Source organism: Penicillium macrosclerotiorum (assembly GCF_028827735.1).
Source record: "Penicillium macrosclerotiorum strain IBT 26536 chromosome Unknown utg000002l_segment0_segment0, whole genome shotgun sequence".
Classification (NCBI taxonomy): Eukaryota; Fungi; Ascomycota; class Eurotiomycetes; order Eurotiales; family Aspergillaceae; genus Penicillium; species Penicillium macrosclerotiorum.
Window position 1 is genome coordinate 3,261,310 of NW_026643082.1, and position 19,346 is coordinate 3,280,655.

At 54.8% G+C, this 19,346-nt stretch overlaps 6 protein-coding genes across 6 annotated transcripts; 5 read left to right on the plus strand and 1 right to left on the minus strand.

The window, feature by feature from the left end:
- Window positions 1–2,505: 2,505 nt before the first annotated feature.
- On the plus strand, window positions 2,506–4,694 carry N7462_002316 (protein kinase domain-containing protein; the record flags this gene model as incomplete). Its single annotated transcript, XM_057074042.1, has 2 exons — window positions 2,506–3,595; window positions 3,640–4,694. 2 exons carry the CDS (start codon window positions 2,506–2,508, stop codon window positions 4,692–4,694), a joined length of 2,145 nt encoding a protein of 714 aa, XP_056937683.1.
- A 418-nt stretch (window positions 4,695–5,112) lies between these two features.
- gel6 (putative 1,3-beta-glucanosyltransferase) lies at window positions 5,113–6,628 on the minus strand (the record flags this gene model as incomplete). The annotated part of the gene is made up of 3 exons (XM_057074043.1): window positions 5,113–6,108; window positions 6,207–6,418; window positions 6,490–6,628. 3 exons carry the CDS (start codon window positions 6,626–6,628, stop codon window positions 5,113–5,115), a joined length of 1,347 nt encoding a protein of 448 aa, XP_056937684.1.
- A 1,473-nt stretch (window positions 6,629–8,101) lies between these two features.
- Window positions 8,102–8,326, plus strand: N7462_002318 (uncharacterized protein; the record flags this gene model as incomplete). Its single annotated transcript, XM_057074044.1, has 1 exon — window positions 8,102–8,326. The coding sequence occupies one exon, from the start codon at window positions 8,102–8,104 to the stop codon at window positions 8,324–8,326; it is 225 nt and encodes a 74-aa protein (XP_056937685.1).
- A 1,385-nt stretch (window positions 8,327–9,711) lies between these two features.
- On the plus strand, window positions 9,712–10,593 carry N7462_002319 (uncharacterized protein; the record flags this gene model as incomplete). The annotated part of the gene is made up of 1 exon (XM_057074045.1): window positions 9,712–10,593. The coding sequence occupies one exon, from the start codon at window positions 9,712–9,714 to the stop codon at window positions 10,591–10,593; it is 882 nt and encodes a 293-aa protein (XP_056937686.1).
- Window positions 10,594–13,790: 3,197 nt separating this feature from the next.
- On the plus strand, window positions 13,791–15,721 carry N7462_002320 (uncharacterized protein; the record flags this gene model as incomplete). Its single annotated transcript, XM_057074046.1, has 2 exons — window positions 13,791–14,589; window positions 14,667–15,721. Coding segments are annotated over 2 exons (1,854 nt in total), but the record flags the coding sequence as incomplete, so codon positions are not given.
- Window positions 15,722–16,775: 1,054 nt separating this feature from the next.
- Window positions 16,776–18,381, plus strand: N7462_002321 (Sds3 domain-containing protein; the record flags this gene model as incomplete). Its single annotated transcript, XM_057074047.1, has 2 exons — window positions 16,776–17,210; window positions 17,275–18,381. The coding sequence occupies 2 exons, from the start codon at window positions 16,776–16,778 to the stop codon at window positions 18,379–18,381; spliced, it is 1,542 nt and encodes a 513-aa protein (XP_056937688.1).
- Window positions 18,382–19,346: the final 965 nt, after the last annotated feature.

The following is a 19,346-nucleotide window of genomic DNA, read 5'->3' on the forward strand; positions in this document are numbered from 1 at the left end:
AGGAATGCTGCATTGATCGCTTCAAAGTTCCACAACAGGATTCTGAGTGGACAGGTCAAAGAACATCTATCTTGAAAATAAGCAACGACAAAATGGATGTTGAGATCTTTTTTCCTTGGACCTGAATGGATCTGACAGCTTGTAGATTTCTCTCGGCGCTGAGCTTGCCACTGGATGTCACCAAGCTCGGGCAAGTAGGAAGATCTACAGGGGTGCAGATTCAATAGCGTTTTCCCTCGACCGGGATCTGAAAAAGGCAAAGAGGGAAGAGGAAGAGGGAGTAGGATAGATCTCAAAAGGTCCTGCTAAAGCCGATACACCGGGGTTACCTCCCGCAATAGGATGCTGGGCCATACAAGCCAATCACGACCACTCAGGCTTAGGCAAGGTACAGTATTTCCGGGAAACGGTGTCACCATCTACACCGTTTCATTGTTTCTCACCCCTTTTGCCAAGAATTTGTTCAATGCTTGACAAAAAGTGCGGTCCTGAGGGATCGAACTAAACCCTGAACCATTTCCACGTCGCTTCAACTAATGGGCGATGCCACAAACGAACTGCCGGACGGCTCCTACTTTCACGCCGTATTTGACTGAAAATTCCGGATGTTGATCTTTGTGAATTTACTTGAGGTCGAGACAACTTTCAAGGGCCACATCCCGGGCTTTCGAGGTATTTTCTCTGAAGATCTCACTGCTCACCGATGACTGGTGCTAGGTAACATATTTGCTGATAGCTATGTAAAGAAGCCCATGAATATCATGTCAGTTTGTTTGGGAGTTGGGTTCATGAATTCAGCAGTAGTAGCAGCCGCAGCTATGGGGATGGACGCCTGGGATTACTGAGCTGGGAGATGAAATAGAAATGGAGGATACGTCGCTCTGTAAGTAGATTTAACTGGGTTTTTTCTTCCGTCTTTCAAGCCGATGATCTTCCTCGGCATAAAGCGGTCTCGAAGGCTTTTGGAATTATCATCATAGCTCTCGATGACCCCTCCTTGCTGCATATATTTGGCGAGGGCCTTCTTTTTTCCGTAATTATAGTGCCTTTGCTCCGTCGGAGTCCTGTCCGCAATAGTCCTTTGAAGCAGGTTGTGACGCGGCGGCTCTTGGAAGTTTGACGCATAGGCAATTTTTATTACCCAATCCTATTCTCGGTATGCCTCAGCCTTCCGAGAAGCAAACACCAATATATATCTAACCCTCTCACGCCGGCTGAGACTCCTTTAATTTGCTTTTACGGTGCTTCGGCGGTGCTTCGGCCTCCCACCCTTGTACTTTCAGTCTCCCGGCCAAGTTGAATCCATGACTTGACGACTAACAGAAAAGATGGTGGATCCTATCGATGATACCTGGGGTCGCGTGACAAACTATCAAGGCCAGTGAGTCCATTCGGTCTTGTTTATCGGAGAGCTCCGATCAGGCGAACGGATCACTCGGCAGCGCGACTCGATTGACTGAAATGCGCCCAGTATAGATTCATCTCCGAGAGCAGTAAGCCCCGTCGCGATAGTTTTCTGTTTTGCTCTTTTTGGTAGAGTCCCCCAAGTGTCGCACGGCTATCCATGAATTCTGCCTGGTGCGGGCCTTCCATGACGATCAGGATCATCCACCTGCATGGACCAGGAGTTTCTCCGTGGACCAGCCGCATCCTCTGATTTTGACTGTTTCGAGAATCGAAGCAGCCAGCCTGAGGCGATGGCGTTCAATTATCGGATTATCAAATGAGGCGCCCTTGCAAGCACAACGCAAGCAACGCGACCATTTTGATCAACTAGATTCAACTAGTCTGGCCGGAATCCTGCCGCCGTCAGGCCGCTTATCTCGGCCGCTTCAAGCGCGGGCAATTTCACCCTTGAACGTCAACTTCAGCTGATAAGCTCCAGGCCCGCGATAGGCCAATGCAGACCCTCGCCACGCTAACAATGCATAATATAGTGAATCGATTGTTTTTCGCCAGCAACTCGATCTATCATCTCTTGGCTGTGCCCTGCTCCAACAGGAGCGATTGGTCGAGATTCAATGGATTCGGGCAAAAGAAAGTTGACAAGTGCTGACGTTGAAGTCTCCCGGAGCTTGCCCTAAGTCTCTCAGTCTCTCCAGTCCCTGTCCCAAACTATTGAACCAACGATGTCTCCCCTTGCGGGCTTGCGGGGAGGTGAAGATAAGCATCAGCTCGACCAGTCGGCGTTGAACACACATCGGAAGCCGTTGGACAAGCCCTAGCCATGAAACTCACTCATTCGGCTTCTCATACTTAGTCTCAAATCCACCGCCGGGGATCACAGAATATCTGTCTTTGCTCTTTGCGTAGGGACCATCCGCGCTTTCGCTCTTGCGCTCTCTTTCTCCTATAACCCCCGTCATCTCATCGTCTCTTGGTACTTGGCGCAGTGCCCTAGAAGCGCTATCATTGCCATTGCCTCTGCTGCTCAACGCGAATGATCCATTGCCCCACTATCCTACCTATCCTGCAGCCTGCTTCTCCATGAGCCATGAACCGATCATGACCCATTCCCACGACCATACCTCCGTCTGGTGGCCGGAGGACAGGATCAAGGCCACCCTCGACACCAAGTTCATTGTGAGTCGCCTGCGCCCCGAGAATGTGCCGCGGCTGTTCGACCTCCCGCGCTGGGGGGAGGGCCTCACCAGCGAGACATACATGGAATGGATTCTGCTCAAAGCCGGCCGGCTGTTCCTGATTCTTGATGTCATTGGTATTCCGGATCGCATCTTTAGCATCGTCGACGAGTCCTGGGACGACGATGACCTTCCGATTGCTGAGCCGAACATGGATCGTCTGCGTCTGTGCCCCGACGGCGAAGACCTCGCCCTTGAGAACCGGTTTTTCAACGCCCAATGGCGCTTTGTCGTCCGCGGGATTGCGGAGGGCGAGCATGTTACATATACTGGGAATGAGGGAGTGCCGGTGGAGGTCCTCCGCACCACTGCTGGCAGTGGCGTCCAAGGCCGCGACGACACGGTCGACCGAGTCATCCTCGCCGGCTCCGTCTGTCGTGTATACATGCGCACGCAGGTGCAAGTCGGCGGTGCGCCACACTTTTTCTCCTCTGCTGAAGTCCTGAACGAAATCCGCGCTCTTCGCAAACTGGCGCACCCGCACCTCGTCTCTCTCTACGGCTCCTATTTCGTGGACGACACCGTCTGCGCGCTCTTCACCGGCGCCGAGACAGACCGCACGCTGCACAGCTTTCTTGCGGACCAGCCCCAGACCTTCAAGCGTCTCTCCAAGGAGCATCGCCGGCAGATCTTGGTCACTTGGCCGCACTGCCTCGCCTCGGCCGTGTCCTGGCTACACGCGCGAGGCCAACCGCACGGCGCCATCCGGCCGTCGAATATCCTCATCGACTCCAACCACCACATCTTCCTGGGCCAATTCCAAGCCCTCGACTCACTCCTTGCACCACCTCGCGTCAATGACATTGAAGCATACAATTACGCCGCCCCGGAGCGCTGGATCCGCGCTCCAGTTCCAAACCTCCCTCCCCCCCAACCATCCCGCGTTCTCCTCCCCTCCGGCGGCCGCACTGGCCGCCGCAAGAAACCTGTCCAGCTCGCCCTACAAACCCTCAGTGAAAGCCCCCGTCGTCCCCGGATCTGCCTCTCCCACGCCCAGACTCCGCTGCCTCCAAGGGTACCGTGATCCGCATCGGACTGCCCGGCTCGCCCTCCCGCTTCTCCTTCGCCTTCTCGACCTCCTCCTCTTCCTCCTCCTCCGCCGCCTCCTCAACCACCACAACCACTCACGACACCCAACCTTCCTCCAAGCGCGTGCCCCTCTGGCCCCGACGCCCAAACACCCTCCGTGCCATGCCCTCGCTTTCCTCCTTGACCACCACGACCGCCTCCTCCTCCTCCGCCTCCTCGTCCGCCGCGTCAACCGCCCCTTCCACCGCCGCGTCAACCGCTCCCTCCTCCCTCGCGCCGCTCAAATCCCCGGCCCTCACAATCCCCCTCGCTGCAGACCTCTTCTCCCTCGCCGCCGTAACCCTCGACATCATCACGCACCTCTGCAAACGCAGTTCCACCAGCTTCACGTCCCACCGCGCCGCGCGCAACCGCTCCGCCGGCCGCGGCGGCGGCATGGCCGACGCGTCGTTCCACCTCGCGCGGAACAGCGTACAGGTGCAGTCGTGGATCGCGCTGCTGGAAGGCGACTCGCTGAAGCGGTGCCGGCGCGACCGCGGCAGCGACGCGGCGTTCTGGGCGGTGCCGCGCATGCTGATGGTGGTGCGGGCGATGCTGGGTGCGGAGCCGGAGCGGCGGCCGAGTGCGCGGCGCGTGGTGCGGTGTTTTGCGGCGGCGGTGAGGGAGCGTGGGGGGCGGGGCGGGTTGGAGCTGCATTGTGTGGAGAAGGCCAAGCCGAAGGCGAAGACGAAGAATGCATGCGAAGGGGTCGAGGAGGAGGAGGTTGTCAAGGCGAAGGGAGGGAAGAAAGAGGTGTTGGTGATGGACTCTTCGTCGGTGTCGGAGTTTGACTTTGGGTTCTCGGACGCGGGAAGTGAGAGTGAAGCGGGGGAAAGCTCGGACAGGCGGGACGAGGTTGAAGTGGCTATGGAAGAGGATGAGGAGATGCCGATTCAGGTGGATCGGGTGTCGCCGCAGTTGTCGTTGCCGGATCTCGATGTGAACATCACGGGGATTGAAGGACTGACATTCCGTGGCGAGTGAGAAGGTCCCTCGTTTACCTGCCCATGAGGGACTCGGCAGAAATCTTCTGTTTTGGTGGTTTTGATAGCGCATCGAAGCCATTGGCACCCTGTATACTTGTACAATATGGATGGAGTGATGGATCTGCACGACTGGACGAGTTATTTTAATTCTGTGATACCAGGGACTGGACTAATAATCATTTCGTTTGTTTATACATCGTGCAACTCTCGGCGACGCAACGGAACAAACAGGTAACAAAATTCCAACCTGTAGTTTAGAAGCCCCCTCCAATCGGTTAAGCAAGATAGACAAAACAAAGAGAAGAAAAAAAAAACTCCCTTCTATCCAATAGTTTCAAGGATGCATATTGATACAATACCTCGTCGTGAGGCCATGACGAACAGTGTCGTTCGAAGTTCGGATAATACAAAAAGACTCACAGCCACAATGCGACCGCTCCAATCACACCGGAGAAGAGCATGGAAATGAATAGAAGACGCTCAGTGGCGACAGAGCCAGTGACCACCACAGCGTTCGCAGCATTTTTCTTGGAGGTCGATGTGGCACTGGCGCCGGAGGCAGTACCAGAGGCAGTTGAGTCTCCCGATGCTGTCGCCTCCTCTTCCTTGTAGGTCTGTCCCAGGGTCGGAAGAGCGGAGCTTGGATCCACGGCCCATCCACCGGAAGTATAGGCCGGGCACTCAACAACGGAAATGCTACCAGTCTCTTTGCGGTACTCGGAGAGAGACACGCCAGTTGGGCTCAGCGTAGCCCACTGAGACTTGAGGTTGGAAAAGTCGGGTGAGACAGGGGTTGGTGTGCCCTTGCGAGTGTAGCCATCTTCAATGTTGGTGTTCGTGGCCGCCGCCGTCTTGGCCGATGTGCCGTAGCTGATCAGGCCGTAATCATTGGTCTCTTCAATCCACTCGTAGATGATGGCTCCGGACCAAGTGCCGGACATCTTGTCGCCAAAGATGGATGCCTGATCGTCGAACGTCCGGGGTGCCGGGGTGTTGCAGCCAGTCTCCGAGAAAAATATAGGGATATTATAATCCGACGCATTCTTCTGCAACATGTCATATCCAGAGACCGTATAGCTGGAATCGCCGCACCACTCATAGGCATTCAAAGAATAAAAGTCTAGACGCTCGGAGGCGTTGGTCGCGCAGGCAAGGTAGTTCTGTAACATGGGTCGTAGATCCGCAATATCTGCGGCCGAATAGCCGACAGGGATCTCCCGATAGCCTTTCTTATCGCGGTACGCCTTGATATCGCGAGCAGCGGCCAGAACGTAGGGTGCGGCGTGAGAGCCATTGGCGGTGGTCAAAACCTCATTGCCAACGAAGACGCCGGCGGTGTTGTCAAACTGCTGGAACTCATCCAGGACCGCCGCGAAGCGGTCCAGCTGGGTCTCATTCCAGTGAGGTGAGGTCTAGAAACCCAACGATTAGCCCTGTGGACCCTCTTGTGTTCGTTCTCTTCCGCCCTCCTCCTCCTCCTTCTTCCCCATTGGGACTCCGGGCTGCTTACCTGCTCAATCTGGGTCGTAAAGGTATCAAGATCGACGAAAAGATAGATGCCCGCATCCGCGAATGCCGTCATGCAGCCCGAATGGTCTCCGTTGGCATCGACGTGGTACACTCGGATCGCGTTGGCGCCCAACTCAGACATACGCACGATATCTCGCTTGCACTGGGCGGTATCGATAAGCGGATCGTCGGGGGTCAGCTGATAGGCGATACCTGTGGCCCGTCAGCATCTCAATCTCCATTCCGATCTCGGTCGGTGGGACCGAGGGGAGCGGGCACGATACCCTTGATGTAGTACTGGGTCCCATTCTCGAAGAAGAACTTGGACCCTACAGCCGAGATGGTCGGGACGGCGCCCACCGTCACAGCCTGCAGGCCGGCCAGCAGCAGCGGGACTGCGGAGAGCGCAAGGGAGGACAACATGATGGTGTCCGGACAGAGGGTTGGATATGAATGTAGTCGGTATTCCTGATTGTCGTAACACTCGTGTAATGTCTAATCGTGACTGGGACTGGAGAGAAGGAGATCTCGAGATGGTCCTGGCAAGAAGGAAAGAGAGGAAGCCCACGCTAGACCACGAAGGCGTCGTACGCGTGTCGGTTCAAGGGGGCAATGGTGATAAAAGGGCAAGGGCGGTGCCTCTGGTCAATTGAGAAAGAGCGACTGCAAGCACGATCCCCAGAAACACTTCATCCAGATACAACCTGAAACCCCAAAGGGACAAAACAGAAAATAAAAATGTAAAAGGAACGGGCACCGGGACGATGCAGAAAGTTGGCAGGGCCAGGCAAATTCTTGGATTGAAGACCTTGGCAAACCGGTATTCCGTAGATTGCAGGTACAGCTAGCGCGATGCCGGCTTTCATTCCGGCCCCAGTCTGCGACATACCAGGGGCAGCAGCCGAGGCGGGATCCCTTTTCCAGCATATAGAGTACGGTACGCCGTTTGTAGTAGCAGACCGAGTCTATACACAGAGCCAATTGGATTACTAGGATACTAGAACAGGATCAACGAGGATAATGGGCCGGGATCAACAAGGACCACAGTATAAACTGCGTACAGATCGCAGGACAAGCCGAAGCCAAGCCGACACAAGACATTGGACCCATTCTACGATACGATGTGTTTGATTTGGCAGCCGAGAGGGGCGGAGCCCGTTGGGGTTGTTTGGCCCCGTGCGAACACCGTTTCGAGTCTCGGCCAAGCAGGGCCCCGTCCGGGGCGCCGATTGGCTCCCGAGGGTGCAAGTTTGTTTGCCCCCGCTTGGGGAGAGCCCTAGCCCTAGTTACCATTTCGCGACAGTGATGGAATGATGGAACGATGGAATGATAAGAATGATAAGAATGATCTAATAATAACCGTATAAGAAGAGAATCATTAAACAGAATTTTTTGTGAGAGAAATTACCAACACCTCGTCCGGGCTATCGAGTTCCTAGACTCCATAGGTGGTGGTACGGCATCCGGACTCCGGGGTCTGTGTCCCGGCTGAACTGGGGAGGATGTGGGCATGAATGCTGGCATGGTCTGCAGACTGCAGACTGCAGGAAACGTGGGGATCCCGCGTATATATACAATTGGACTGGGCAGAATGGTGACGCTCCCAATATCACAACATCATCTTGGGTAGATGACAATGGTCGGCCGTATCAGGGTGGGAATTACACTACCCAAGGGTCCAGAGACAGTGGTGTCTATCGCCGGTCTGCCCATAATGTTCATATTGATGAAACCCTTCCAAGCCGGCAAGAATGCGGTGAGTGTAGAACCAGGTGGAGTGCGCTCTCGCCTTAGCGGCCGTCGATGGCGGCAGCAGCGCGCTAGAAAACTGACGGGCGATAGCGCAAAACATCATGAAGCCTGGACTGATGTCCGCGGAGGTGGCCGAGTTGCACTATGCGCCCGACTAGTCACCACTACTCCGTCCTGGCCGCGACTCGGGGCACTGTGGTATGGACAGAGTACCTCACTACATCTACTCCGGACTGGCTATGGAGAATCCCAATGTGCAAAATGGGAAACCCCGACCGAACGATGCCAGCAATGCATGACGAGGCCCCTCCCTTTGCTGCTCCACGGATCGGAATGGAGGACAAGCGCCCACATGGTTTAACCAACTAGGTCGTCCCCCCCCTTTCCCCATCGACTACGGGCCGTAGTATGTCCAATATGGACGGAGTACGGGGCCTAGAATTATAGAACGATCAAACTATCTATAACCGTCAAATTTGAGACATCTACAACAATGCACGTAAAGCTTCCAACTGACTTTGTGCAAGCCTCCTGAATCGCGAGACAAAAGAGTGAACAGGTCGATCCTGGTCTCTCCATCCCGTCTCAACTGCCATCCCTCATCTCCTCCGATCGGGAAGAAAGAAACCCGGTTAGTCTTTTGCTCGATTGGGCGATGGAACCCTCCAGTCGACCCGCTTCCTCCAGACGGGAACGATCTGCTCCCCTTTCCCAGGGACCTCGAGGCTTTCATTTTTTGGTAAACTTTCATTTTTTGGTCTTCATCACAGCAGCGGTCAGATCTCTGGAAGCCCCAAAAGCTTCAAGACCCCCACCACGGTGTTGGGAGGTGCATATCGGCCACGGTCTAGCTTGTTGGGCCCGGGGGTCTTGGGCCGCGATGGGCTGCCGATCGGGAGGGGCTTGCAATCGTGCCCGTATCAGAGTGATCAGGGTCATCAAAGTAGCGAGGATCGGAGACACCTGGACCAACCCGGTCATCTCCGGTGGTGACGGTGGTGACGGTGACTTTGGCGACGATGGTGAAAACGGTGGTGACGGGAACGGGGCGAGAGAAAGAACCAGATAAGGACTTTTATGGACGACGTTGCACGCCGCAATCTTTCTCCTATCAACCCCCGAGACACTGAACCGGCAACAACGAACGACGAACAACAAGCACTCTCAGACCTCCAGACCTAAGTATAGCCTGGAACCTCTCCTTTGAGATCCTGACCTGCAATCAGGGCCAGTGCCACGGCGAGAGAGGAACAGTCCAGACTGTGGCAGACTCTGATGGACCCTCCACTAATCTCCACCCATTCCGACCTAGCCCGCCAATCATCACCGGCACTGGCGTTGTGTTCGTCAGCAGTGGATCCGGGTCCATTGCGATCGACTGCGTCTACCCTGGACGCTGGCCCGTTCCAGAGGCGAAAGGCCCTGCTACGATCTGCACCCCCAACCTGTTGTCCCCATGACGTTTCCGCAAAGGGGGAAGGGAAGGTCCCCTTATAATCCAAGTCCAGGCCGCATCCGGCGTCCGGGATCTCCCCCACACACAAAAAAGGAGACGGAGAGCTTCGCCTCGTTTATATTGAACCGTCCCCCCCCCCCCCCCCCCTTTACCCCCTGATCAAAGAACCTCTCGAATACTCATGGTCGCAGTCGGGCCGACATGGTGCTCTAATCTAGTTCGCCACTTCCAATTCACTGCGCCATCATCTCCCAAGCCTGCATATCTATAGCGATCGATAAACAACAACCAATCGACCATGTCTACCTATGAAACCACCTCCCCTTTTCGGGTCTCCTATCATGATCAGCTCCAGCTGGAGCGAAATGAGGCCTTTCGCGCCATGCGCGAACAACTTCGCCGTCAGGATTGCGGCATGGATGGCCACAGCTTCTGCGCAACCCATCGACACTCGTGCTCCGCCGCCGACCAGGAATCCTTCCGCCTCCACCGAGATATCATCCACACTCTCCTCGTCCCTCTCTTCCTGATCAACCACCAAGCGGAGCGTGTCGCCTCCAGGGCCTTACCCAGCAAAAAGGGCGCGGAGCCAGAACGGGCCTTTAGGGGCGAGGCCCGAAGTGCCTTTGCCTGGCTCCACTGCATCCTCACCGAGGAACACGACTGGTACCTAACGGCCCGCTGTCCCGCCTGCATCGTCCTTCACGTTCTCCATTCCGAGCCCACCATCCGGTTTGTTACCGTCGCCGCCCAGCTGGCGGGCCCGCGCTCCGGCTTCGACTGCTGGCTCGCCGCGCTTGAGACCGCCGTGCGTGAAGACCCGTTCTGGGGCGATGCTTTCTGGCCCGATATCGAGGATCGCGCAGCCCGTCTGACTGATGGGGTCCAGCAGCTGGTGCGCCAGTGCCACGAGATGCGCGTCACTCTCGACAGCTCGGCCTGTGCGACCCCGGCCCTCGCCAAGGTGGCAACTCCCGTCTGCGAACGGTCTACAGGGACCTGCACGATCGCGCTCAAGCCATCAAGCTTTGCCCGCAAGCAGGTCCGACTAAGTCGCGAGGAGCAGCGATATCGCTCCTCCCTGGTGTGGAACTCGTGGAATAATTGCTCCCGGGAGCTTCGCCAGCCGCTGGGCGGCAGCACTCCGACTCAAGCGCGTCGCCGCTCGATGACCTCCTGATGACTCCAGTTCAAAGGTGAAGCTGAGATGGTCCATATATTATGAGTGACCATATATCTTTCCAAACTCCCACTTTGGCTTCGCATGGTTGACGTCGCCTCCACAATGACCCTCACAGCACCTTTCGAACAGGTGCACATCTAGTTCATGTTAGTGGTCTTTCTACTGGAAGAAGATGGGCCGGCATGTCGAGTGAACCGGAGACCGGCAGTACCAGGGAGAGGAGCGGGGCAATTATCGCAGATGTTATTTTTGTCTCGATTTTCGACACATGGCATCAAACGCCCTCCCGTTGCCCTGCATCCCTCCACCTCCCCGCCCCCCTCCCACCCCCTTACCGACCGAACCGCCCCCCTGCGACCGAGCGATGCCTCGCCACGCAAGGACCGGGTAGCCATACATCCCACCTCCCCACGGCGTCCCACAGCCCAGACTGGCATGTTAAAGAGTGGACGTCGGGAAACCGTTGGAACGCATGGACCAGGGCGGCATGCCATTGTTGCACAGCACTCGTCTTAGAGACCGTCCAGACCGTTGCCAACCGGCGACCGGCGAATGGAGGGGCGGCCCATCGATGAAACCAGTGCAAGTCTCCTCGGTGCAGTCTGCCTCGGCGGATCGCCCTCTTGATGACGATAACTCATTTTAACCTATCGTGTCACGCGATGATTTCTAATTCTAATTATAATGCCAAAATCTTACTCAAGTTGACTCCCAACTGGCTCTTGTTTCTTGTATCGAGATCCCGCGATCCCGTCTATCCCGATTCCGTAGGTGCACTATATGCTGTCCTCCACGCACAGGAAACATGCTGTAGACTCCCATGACTGTGCAACCCTGAGGTCGCACATAGGTACCTGGGAGGTAACTTCCATGTCCCCTCCCCTCATACCTACGTAGACGCCTGTTCCGACTAGCAAGTCCTAAGCCGCCCCGATTGCCACCTAAGGCCCAGATCCTGATCCCCGCTTTCAATCTATCGAGCCATATCCCCGTATACCCGATCGTATGCCGGAGACGCCTGCGTAGGAGCTGACACGTTTCCTGTCTGGCGTAGGGAGAGGGGAGGGGAAGCGTGGCAAGCACTTAACCTGAGACCCCCTCCCCCCTCCTCGGTGGAGTTCCCACGAGCGAACCAGATCGGGGCCAACGGCGGAAATTGAACCGGGCCAACGGGCCCTGGTGTCGCAGCCCATCTAGGGTGGGCCATGTCTGTCATTTCTGTGAGCCTGGTCGGTTTTGATCCGGGCGATCGGAGGGGCAGGGTCTAGGGTATTGGGCGATTCGGAATGCTATGTGAGGGATCATGCTGGTCCGATGCGAACGTCTCGACATCTCGACGGTACATGACGGGGGGGGACAATCTACTCTGGTGGACATCGGTGGTGCTAGGTTGCTGTGCCTTACCGACAAATCAGAGCACCGGGTCATGTTTGCTAATTTGTTAATCTCAATGGGATATGCAGGCGTAATCAACGGGAAGAAACAGTCAGGCCGGGTTGTTGGGTGGGTTAGGGGGAGTTTTGCACATTCAATTTTCAGTTGAATTATGGATTGTGAATTTTTGAATTATTCGTTGGTGCTCTATATTTGAAAAATAATAATCATAATATTGAAATCTAGGGTCGCATTACATTGCTAGTCATTTTCCAAGCAAAGTCGTAAAATGGGGTTGGACGGTATAGATTTGGATTGACCAGTTGACCCAAGCCGGACCCCGGCAGTCAAAAAAAGGTCACGGTGGTTTTGGTGATACCGAATCCTCACTTGTCTGGGACAGTCTTTGTTGGGCCTCCAAATCAAAAGTTTCTCCTGGCCAAAGGAAAAGCAGGGGGGGAAAAGCAGGGAAGCGGGAGAAAGCAACGATGGGAAAACCCCCGGTGGCGACAAGTGTCCGGAAACGGAAGAGGCCATGTTCCTGTCTCGCGGTCAGTGGTACCTCTGACCCTCTCGTGGTCCTCGGGCAGTCATCCAACACAACTGCCCTTCAGGAGAGTCGCGGTCACGAGTACGTAAGCGGGTAACGGGTATTTCCCTATCTGTTAACAATGGACATCATAAGTGCTATGTCACGACTAACTCATCACTGGGATTACTGGATGGTTCCTTCTTCCTGGAATTTCGGCTCCGAGGTCAGAGTCTTCTCGGGTCCGGTACAATAATATCGTATAGATGATGGTATATATGGTACGGGATATAGGAAGGGGTGTCTGAGAGGAGACCTGCGACTTGATGACCCGAGGGTTAAACCAGGGCCAGCGTGGTCCAGCGTGGTCCAGCGTGGTCCCCAGAGGTCCCGGCGACCTATTTAATCTCAATGGTCGAATGATAGGAGCTGGGCTAAGGGACTCTGGGGGAAGATGGGTGGTTCCGGTAATTGCCAGGTCTGGAGAAAAGGCCTAAAAACCCAGGATATTCATCAACTCGATGCAGCGCAAATGATCGCCCCAGCCGCGTGGGGCGCCAGTGGGCGGGATGCACCAATGATGGGGCGCGAGCGGGGGCACACCCAACCCAAAGGCCCCCGCCAAAGCCCCAAGAGGCCTCAAGCAGCCCCCTCCGAGACCCAACGCGACCAGCCCAAGACCCGCGACCGACCCGTCTAGACTGCCGTCGCCCATGCACATTTTTAGCACGACCCTCAGCGGTAAACAACTGCAAGTCCTGCACCAGGGCCAAAGAAGAACACAACCAGGCCACAAATCCAATAGCCCCCTCTGTAAGCCCCTCGAAGTGGAATAAAAATTAAATACCCTTCAAAAAAAAAAAAAAAAAAAAAAGAAACGGGATTTATTGCATCCACCTTGCCCGATCAGTCCCAGGCTCCCAGACCCAGTGAATCGTGGATCCGATGACTCGAAGACTTGGAAGTCTAGACTCCCGCCGTCTGCCCGAGTCTGGACTCGCCCCCCGTATTTTGCTGCGGACCCGGTGTACCAAGTACTTGGTACTCTTGCGTGTCTCGCATACTCTGCCCTCGTACCCGTTACTTCGGCTCGTCCATCAGCTGTACCACCTCCCCTTACTCACGCTCTTCTTTCTTCTTCTTTTACTCAACTCTCAACTCTCCAACTCTCCTTCTTCATCCTTCTCTCAACCCATCAACCTATCGGCAACGCACAACCCAATCGACCACCCTCTCTCTCCCCCTCTCCTCCCTCCTCCCTTCCTCCTCCTCGCTCTGCTTCGCTAGATAGCTAGCTGGCACCCTTCCCATACCGTCCACGATCTTTCCTCGCTCCCTCGACCGGATAGATTGGATGCATCCTCAGCAGTGCAATGGACGGTGTGGGCCAGTCATGGGCCGTCCAGACGATTCGACCATGTCCCCGATTGCTTCCCCTCTGAAAATTGAGACCACTCGACGTTTGTCCAACCAGTCTTTGCCCGACCGATCTCCCGACAGTCCCAGCCCAGCCAAACTCCGTCGACGAGCCTCACAAGGATCTCTGCGAACCAAGCCTTCTCCTGTCTCCCGCTTTCTCTCCAAGGGCAGCGTGGCCGTCAACTTCCCGTCTTGGGAACTCCGCGGCTTCTCACCAGGCTCGCCGCTTCGGGTGGAGTCGCGCACCCGGTCTGCAGATTCTCGTCTGCGCCTGTCGACGACCGTGTCTCGCGGGCCGAGACCGTTGACGGCCCATTCGCATTCTTCTTCGTCGCCGTGGAACTCCCCGCCATCATCCTTCCAGAGCGACTACCCATCCACTCTGCCGCCGACCCCGCCGGATGACGATAACCACATTGCGTGGAACCCGCAGTCTGAGATGCTCTTGTTCGACTCACACTCACACCAGGAGCCTGGCTCCTCCGTCATGATGGATGAGGGTCCGAGAATGAATACCTCGCCTGCGACCGGACCTTCCGACACCTTGAGCAGCCCATCAGATGGCCTCTCACATGGATCGTCCAGCTCAGATGGTAGCCCAGGTCCCCATGACGAGATGGATCTTCAACAAGACGTTGGATCATGGCTGGACCATGGCATCAACGTAACGGGTATGTCAGACCTTTGTGGCCAGAAGTTATCTTCCCTCTTTTGCTTTGTTCATCTTTATTAATGGTAATCTTTGCAGTATCTTCACTCGGAATGTCGAACCCGCGAGGAGACGCCGTCAAGATTGTTTCGCAGACCCTTCCATATCCACGAACATCTGATCAATCAATTTCACTTCCACCAAATGATAGCGTCTTCTGCTCGATTGTCCAGGCTGTGCACAACCACTTACAACCTGGTCAATCGCCCTATATCAACGTCACCCATGCGGTGCCGGAACAATTCAGTCTCTCCAACCTTCCGCACTCTCCCCCTAGCACACCTCGCTCTCCAACCGCGGCGGATGATTATTTCAACGCGACCGTCTTCTCCAGTGCTGCCGTGGTGGGAGCCTACCATGATTACCGGGGGCCGCTCCAACGGCAGCTTGCCCACGCTCCTATGCCTATCGTGCCACCTCACAGCGTTCACATCTCGGTTCTTGAGCGGTATCTCCCTCCCCCTTCAGCACAAGAATACCGGGATATCTTCTGCCGCACCCGTCCATCCTTCCTAGTTGACCGACTTTGTGAACTATCCCCCGACGGAGGTTCCCTTCTTTTCATCTATCCGACCAAGAAGGGTGCATCGACCTTCAAGTCCCAATACCTTGGCCCCATCCTTGATCCTCTGCTGCGTCAGCTTGTGGTAGTTAATGGCCTCTCTGCCGATGTTGGCCGCTACCTTGGCAAACTCTCGACTGTCTCCCAAATGGATGACTTCGCCACCATGAAGGCCAACATTGTCGCTCTCTGCGAAACCCTGAGCTCTCCATCGTCCCAATTCCAAGTTGCCGATGCCGGTAAAGCGAATGCTCACCTGGATCGGAACTTGTGGGTGGAATGGTTCATCCACCAGGAAAAGGCCCGGATGAAGGAAGTCCTCAGTCTGTACTGGCAGAATGGTCGCCGTCCGCCCGTCAACAAGGCCATGTCAACTGGTGGGTCTGGTGGTCTTATGACCGATAAAGAAGTTACCTCCGCTATGTTACTCAGCGAGATATTCGACGGTATCCGCAAGCGCCCTTACGGTGATGACAGCGAGCCGCGTGACGGTGTCGAGCTTGGCGTCTTCGTGATCCGACGAACTCACTGATCAATCTCCCCATCCCTCCCTCAAAATTCTTTTGCCTTCTATCCTGTCCCACCTTGAAACCTTACCATCTTTTAACACCCTACTTTTCTTTTTTCTTCTCCCCCTCTCTGCAGCGCCAGGGCCTTGGGCTGTAATGATATCATATGGGACCGTGGCAAGCGGCCCCCGGAGTTGGTTCTCAATCCCTGTGCTTTTCTTCTCGGCCGTGATTCACGTGCCCCTGTGCATTTTGCTTTGGCTGGAAATGAACGTGAATACCCATGATGTTGGTCCTGCTTTTTTCTTTGGCGGTCAAAAACTGATGACTTGTTTTTGATTCTTGATAATGGAAATATCCATAAATACATATGACTGAATTATAAAATCCTTCTCATATCAATTCTTCAATTCTTCAAGTGTTTTCTGTTCTATTGTCTATGGCTATAAGTTGGATGGGTCCAGGAAGTAGGCTGCGTTGTAGCGCCGTAGCCTTGCGCCAGGGAACACTATGCGTCGTTCCTTGATCAACTTCTAACCTATATTGTTTTCAATCTGCAGAATTAATGTCTAGGTAACACTGGAAAAAAAGTATAAGTGCTCATAGGTATCGTCATGCATGCAGTATTCTCCCAATCAGAACAACAGGCATCTGCTTGACACCGCAAATATGCATTCATTTGATCTATTGTTTACGGCAACTATCCTCCACCAATACCCGTTTTGATTGATCAGAGATACCTGTATCAGGACGCTAGAAGAGCCAAATCACTCCATAATTGCAAGATTCTATTCTGATTCACTCCTTCCGCCCCAAATAAATGCACGGTCGTCACCAACACTAACTCGGGACCGCATCCGCCTCATACTTATTCGTCGGGTCGGGGAAATAATGTTCCGGCACCAAACCGCAATTAGAACATCGTCTGCCATTCTAACGACTGGCCCAGCTTCCTCTTCATCAAATCACTTTTTGGCTTAGGAGCCCTTTGGCGGGCTCTTACTCCCATTTGCAAGCATATATTTTCTCTGTTGCACCCTCAAATTTGATTTCGCAAGACCTTCTTTAATCCAATCCATGGCCTATTCACCAGGGCCTCCGTCCCCCGGCGCTGGGGGCGCCTATCATGGTGGGTTGACTGCTAGGCTGCGGTCAACAAGCCCTCCTGGTGCTGCCTCTGGTCCATTATCCAAGCGAGACAAACGCCGCACTGCACTTCAAGAACGATTGCATGACTTGACGGCAACTTTCTCCCAAAACCGCGACTCCCAGTTCCGTCAACAGCTTCATTCCCTACAGTGCGACATGACGCTCATCAATAATGCTGATCCCTACCAGACCGGCCCTTTGCCAGACTCGTCAGAGGAAATTGCACAGTTGATTGAGGAGACTGTTGGCGGAGGCAAGTTTGCCAAAGAGATGGCGAGCCTCTCCGGTACTTGGTATGCCAAATTTGTGCAGGAGGTCAATAATGTCAAGGAGCAAAAAGATGCGGACCTGGCACAGATCATGGTAATCCATTCGTCCCATATACTGAATGGCAAAATTAGATCGTACTGACTATTACTTGCTATAGAACCGACACCAGAACAATCTAGAGCGCCACCGCCGCGAGTATGACTTCCGCGTTCACTTCGCGAAAGAAGAATTCAACCACCTGACTGGCACACTCCGGGAGCGCTTGATGCAGAGCATCTCCAGCAAACGATCTCGTCTTATGCGCGAGAAAGAACAGCTTGACATTGCCGACACCAACGCGCTCCTTCTCCACCCCAATCAGTTCAGCATAACGAACCCGGCCAGCCCTGGTGGCATTCATGGCAACCGCAAAACCAGACATACCCGGCATCGTGTAGACCTGGACGAGCTGGGCAATGGCATTGTCTCGGAGTTGAACAAGCGTAAGCGCAAAGCGCCGGAAGAGGAGGCTGGGTCGCCCGTGCGGGATGCGGGCGGCACAACCCCGGCCGAGCGCTCGAAGGCATACCTGGAGAAGCAGACAGCCCCAACCTACTCGGTTCAGTCCTTGTTCACCGACAAGGAGCTTAGCGCACACGCCAATCAGGCTCATGTCGCTACGCAGCACTTCTTCTCGACCTCCAAGCGCGCCGACCAAGGCTCGGGTGCCATCACCAACGGCAACAACACTGACGCAGAAGAGACGCCTGATGCCACTGGCCATGAAGACAACGGCACTCCTAGTGCGACTGACATGATGCGTACTGCCAGCCAGAATTTCCATGTCACCCGCTCTACCCGCACGACCGCTGCGCACAGCGCCCTCAGTGCTCTGGCCGAGCTGGCCGACAAACCCGCCACTCGTCCCTCGCTGCCATACCACACTCTCTCCAACTACCACGCCCGACCTAATGGAAATGCCCCACCCCTCACCTCCCTAATAGCCGAGGAAGTGGACGACGACTGCGCTCGCCTTGAGCGCCTGCACAACAAGCCTCCCGGCTGGATCGACGCCACCCTGATCGAGGTCGTCGCCTCTCCTCTGCCTGTGGACCCCGTGGACGGCCACCCACCCAACCCGGACCGCTTCACTTCATTGCACCCTGACTTCCCTCCCATCGTCGGCATGCAGATGCAACCAACCCGGTCCCACCCTGGCGCCGAGATGTTCGCGCCGGTCAGCATGGAGCGCGAGCGCAGCAACAAGCGCACCCGCAACCACTGATCCCGCAATGGGAACATTAGCACACGAGACTTTTTTTTCTTCTTTATTTTTGCATGTACCTTAGGGACTGAACTGGAGAGGTGTCCGCAGTGGGGCATCAGGGCTTTTTTTCTTCTAGTATCTTTTTTTCCGTGGATGGTTAGGTTCTAGGATGCGGGCTGGCGTTGAGACGGCGCTCGGATTTTCATGTCTATTGCACTCTGCTTCTTTTTTTCTCCCCTTGTCCAGTTGGCATAATTTATAGGAACCTAAATGGTTATTTCTATCTTTGAAAGTCATTCTGATCCTCGTACATTCCGTTTCGCAATGCTCGCTCCGGGAGAGCATTTTGAGAGCGTTGAGCTTGTCGCGTGATCTTTCCATCTGGTTCTGAGCATCTGTCTACGCTTTTCCCCAAACCCTGTTCATCTCCGATGGCAGTACGCAATCTGTAGTCGGGCTTTTGCTACTGAGTCTATTTCGAACATACACATGCCTTGTCGACCTTGGACACCTGGATAATCAGGATTGCCTCGGCATGACGATACTCGCTTTGTAAGCCGGGCATAACCTCTCAGTCGCTTAACTAGTAGCCGTCTTTCGTATCTACACTTCCCAGCGACAGACACAAATTCATTGTTATTAAAAATGGGTCTCCCGAGCGCGGTTGGTCTCGGCACTGGAATAAACTTGCAAGAATGAGGTGATTCTGAAGTGAAATGGGGTCATTGTCCGTGTTGCGAAAAGGATGCACGTTAAGTGGACGAGGTTCTCCGCAATTGTCTCCGAGATGACAAATGGAAAATGGGGTCGATGACGGTTGTTGCTCACTAATTCACTTCTTGATAATCCCGTGGATTTTTGCAGGGCTCTACTAGAAGTCCCAGCAGTATATAAACGAGTTGAGTTGACGAGACGATTTTCCAGAATCCAGCATCGAGCGTCTGCGCATTGCTTGCATCCTGTACTCCCCGACTCCACTTCTA